Source organism: Peromyscus californicus, unplaced genomic scaffold, assembly GCF_007827085.1.
Source record: "Peromyscus californicus insignis strain IS unplaced genomic scaffold, ASM782708v3 Scaffold_3__1_contigs__length_106647218, whole genome shotgun sequence".
NCBI classification, from domain to species: domain Eukaryota; kingdom Metazoa; phylum Chordata; class Mammalia; order Rodentia; family Cricetidae; genus Peromyscus; species Peromyscus californicus.
In genome coordinates, this window is record NW_026294551.1 from 94,738,549 (window position 1) to 94,742,460 (window position 3,912).

The 3,912-nt window shown below is 53.8% G+C and overlaps 1 protein-coding gene across 1 annotated transcript; it reads left to right on the top strand.

Annotated features, from left to right (window-relative positions):
• Prss33 (serine protease 33) lies at positions 1–2,687 on the top strand. The gene is made up of 6 exons (XM_052759910.1): positions 1–46; positions 415–438; positions 544–706; positions 849–1,120; positions 1,355–1,524; positions 2,529–2,687. The coding sequence occupies exons 1-6, from the start codon at positions 1–3 to the stop codon at positions 2,685–2,687; spliced, it is 834 nt and encodes a 277-aa protein (XP_052615870.1).
• The last annotated feature ends 1,225 nt before the right edge of the window (positions 2,688–3,912 follow it).

The following is a 3,912-nucleotide window of genomic DNA, read 5'->3' on the forward strand; positions in this document are numbered from 1 at the left end:
ATGAGGGGTGCTTCCCACCTCCAGATCCTGCTCCTGTTGGTGCTGGGTGAGTGGGGTGAGGGTTAGGGGTGTTGCCACAGAGACGTTAGCTGGAGGTTGCCCACCTCACCTCTCCCCGTGCCTGGTGCCTCTAGAGCACCGTGGAGCATTCTGATCTTTATTCCAAGGCATGGAGTCTCTCTGGCACTGACCTTGGGTTCTCCAAATCTGAGTATGCTGTATGTATATTGTGCCTAATTCCCACCTCCAACCTCCCAGTGCTTTGGGGAGGGTGATAGAGGCTACCAATGGCACAGAAGCTTGGCATGAGGGCAGTGTAACAAATATGTTCCACCTCCTACCTAATCTCTGACCCAGGCTCTGTTACCTGGCACCAAATCCCTAATCTAGTCCCTTGCCTGCTTCCTCCTGCAGGAGCCAGAATGCAGAAGTGTGCAGGTAAGGAAGCCTGGGGCCCGCCTCCTCCCCAGCTTGTCCCTGTCCTTTCTGCACCTGCTTCCCAGGCCCCAAGCCGACCCTCACTACCCACTTGTCCTGTCCAAGCTTGTGGGCAGCCCCGCATGTCCAGTCGAATCGTGGGGGGCCGGGATGCTCGAGATGGAGAATGGCCATGGCAGACGAGCATTCAGCACCGTGGCGCCCACGTGTGCGGAGGGTCACTCGTGGCACCCCAGTGGGTGCTGACAGCAGCTCACTGCTTCCCCAGGTCAGTGCTCACTCACTAGTCCAGCTCCAGAAAACACAGGCTGAGGGGAAGTGGAGGGGCTGCCTGGGGAGGTGTGGGCGGTGCTGGCTCCTGACAGGCCCTGGGGTCCAGGTATTGTCAGCAGCCCCCATGTCTACTGTAGACGGGTACTGCCCTCAGAGTACAGTGTGCTCCTCGGAGCACTGAGTCTGGGTGTCACATCATCCCATGAGCTCTTGGTTCCCGTGCTGCGGGTGCTGCTGCCTCCCGACTACTCCGAGGACGAGGCCCGCGGGGACTTGGCACTGCTACAGCTGCGTCACCCAGTGTCCCTGAGTGCCCGGATCCAGCCTGTCTGCCTGCCTGCTCCGGGAGCCCATCCACCACCCGGGTCTCCATGCTGGGTCACTGGCTGGGGTAGCCTCAGCCCAGGAGGTAAAACACATGGGACTTTGGGGCACCCCATTCTCCTCCAGCTCTGACTGTGAATCCTGGTCTATCATAGTCCCAGTGTAGGACCCAGAGCCACGTGTGAGGACCCAAACTTCCCTTCCACTCAGACTCAAGGAGTCCTGGTTGACAAGTCAGACTGTCCCACTCATCTTCCCACGGAGCCCCACTTCAAACCATGCTCTCTCCTGATTCTCAGATTTCTCCCTCTTCCCTCAGTACCACTCCCAGAGGGGCGACCCTTGCAAGGAGTGAGGGTGCCACTGCTGGACTCTCACGCCTGTGACCGCCTCTACCACCTGGGTGCCAATGTGCCCCAGGGTGAGCGCATAGTGCTACCAGGGAACCTGTGTGCTGGCTACCGCCGGGGCCATAAGGATGCCTGCCAGGTGTGTCTGCTAATCCATATCATCTGGAATCGGTTCCCCAGCCTCTTACCTCTCTAGAACCCAGGACCCAGGAGGTTGCAGACCCCCAACCTAGAGCTACTAACCCATGTAACACGAATTGCTAAATGATCTTTTAATAAAAAATCGGGAGCCAGATATTGGGGTAAATGCTGAAAGATCAGAGAGACAAAGGAACAAGCCACTGCCACATCTCACCTCGCCAACTCCACGAATCCTCTGACTAAAATCCTGAGTCCTTACCAAAAGGCTCCAGCAGAAAAAGCTCCAGCCGAAAAGAGCTTCAGTCCCTGTCTCCTCGTGCCTTATATACCCTTCTCCACCCAGCCATCACTTCCTTCCTAGTGCTGGGATTAATGGTGTGTGTGCTTCCCAAATACTGGGATTAAAGGCATGAGATTTCTTTCGTTTTTTTTTTTTTTTTTTTTAAGATTTATTTATTTATTGTGTATACAATATTCCTCCTGCATGTTGCCTGCAGGCCAGAAGAGGGCACCAGATCTCATTATCAATGGTTGTGAGCCACCATGTGGTTGCTGGGAATTGAATTCAGGACCTCTGGAAGAGCAGCCAGTGCTCTTAACCTCTGAGCCACCTCGCCAGCCCCAAGGCATGAGATTTCAAGTGCTGGGATTAAAGGCGTGTGACTCCCAAGTACTGGGATCAAAGGTGTGTGCCACCACTGCCTGGCTCTGTTTCTCTCCTAGACTGAGTCAATCTCATGTAGTCCAAGGTGGCTTTGAACTCACAGAGATCCAAATAGATCTCTGCTTCTTGAGTGCTAGGATTAAAAGTGTGTGCCACCACTACCTGGCCTCTATGTTTAATCTAGTGGCTTGTTCTGTTCTCTGATCTTCAGGCAAATGTTATTAGGGTACACAATATATCATCACAACCCCAGGAAACTGGGCCTAGGAAAGTGGCCTTGAAAAGCTGGGGGGGGGGGGGGGGAGGTCCTGTGACCTAAACTCACCTTTTTCCTGCAGGGTGACTCTGGAGGACCCCTGACCTGTATGGAGTCTGGTCGTTGGGTCCTGGTGGGTGTGGTGAGCTGGGGTAAGGGCTGTGCCCTGCCCAATCGTCCAGGTGTCTATACCAACGTGGCCAAGTATAGTCCCTGGATCCAGGCTCACCTGAGCCTCTGATGTTGGTGGATTCGATAATATGAATCTGGAGCTTCCTGGCCCATCCTGCGCTCTTCTTTCTGACATGAGGCTGAGAGCCCATCTGCCCATGCCCCTGCCTCCTCTCCTCCTTGAGGTACATCTTCTGTCACTCAGGGATCTTCCGTGAGTGCCCTGCCACACTTCTGCCCTCTCCTTTTGGCTAGTATTTACTTCTTTCCGCTCTAGAGATGGGTAGACCGGCTGGGTAGACTGGCCCGTGTGCTTTTTATTTTCCCTGGTGGAAGTCAGACAGATTTAAAGTATAAGAGGGACTCAACACCAGAGAGAATCTCCACTGCTGACTTTGAAAGTCGAGGGGCCAGGCATTGTGAGTAGCCAGCCACAAGGCACTGACAGGCAGCAGGAGAGAGAATCTGTAACCACCAGGAAGCACATTCTGCCAACACTCAGGAGACTGGACACAAATTTCCCCATCTTCTGATCCCTTATCTTCACACTGGTGAAGCCCTCAACAGAAAGCTAGCTCAACTGAGCAACCCAAGCTTTTGATGCACAGATGTTTGACTTAATAAATTTATGTTGTTTTCAGCTGCTACCTTTGTGGCAATTTGTTACATGGCCATAAAATCTAGTATATATAGGTTTTTACCCTACTGTGATGGAGACATGGCAGAGGAGAAAGAGCCTTGCCCTCTCTACACCGGGAGGCTCAGGAGTCTGTATGTCACATCCCAGGCTCAGAAAGTCCAGGACTACTCATACCAACAGATAGAGGCCAGCTCCTAGAGGATCAGAGAGCAGAAACCGAGAGAGATCCGGAGCATTTCAAAGCCTTCTCTTAGGAGCTAACAATGAGGAGCTAACAACTGTGGTGGAGAAGGATCAAAGGCCTGGGTGTGTCTGTTCCTTCCCCTTCTCTCGTGTCTTCTCCTATACACCAGGAGTTCAGGGGACTGTACTAGGTGGCCACTGGCCTCAAGAAAAGTTGTGTAGCGGCAGGACTCAAGGTTGCTATGCCTGCCCAAGGCTGACAGCAAGTCACTGTGGAACAGAACTGGCCCACCTCTGGTGGGGTGCTAAGGGACAAGGGTGCCCAGGGCAGGGAGGGCATCCTACAAACGCCCATGTGCATGTCCCTGGCAGGACTCGAACTCCTGCTGAGAAAACGCTGACTGCTCATGATGTCATGTCCGTGCCTCACCCCGTGCCCTCTCCTCTTACCTGCCACCACCATCCTTCCTGC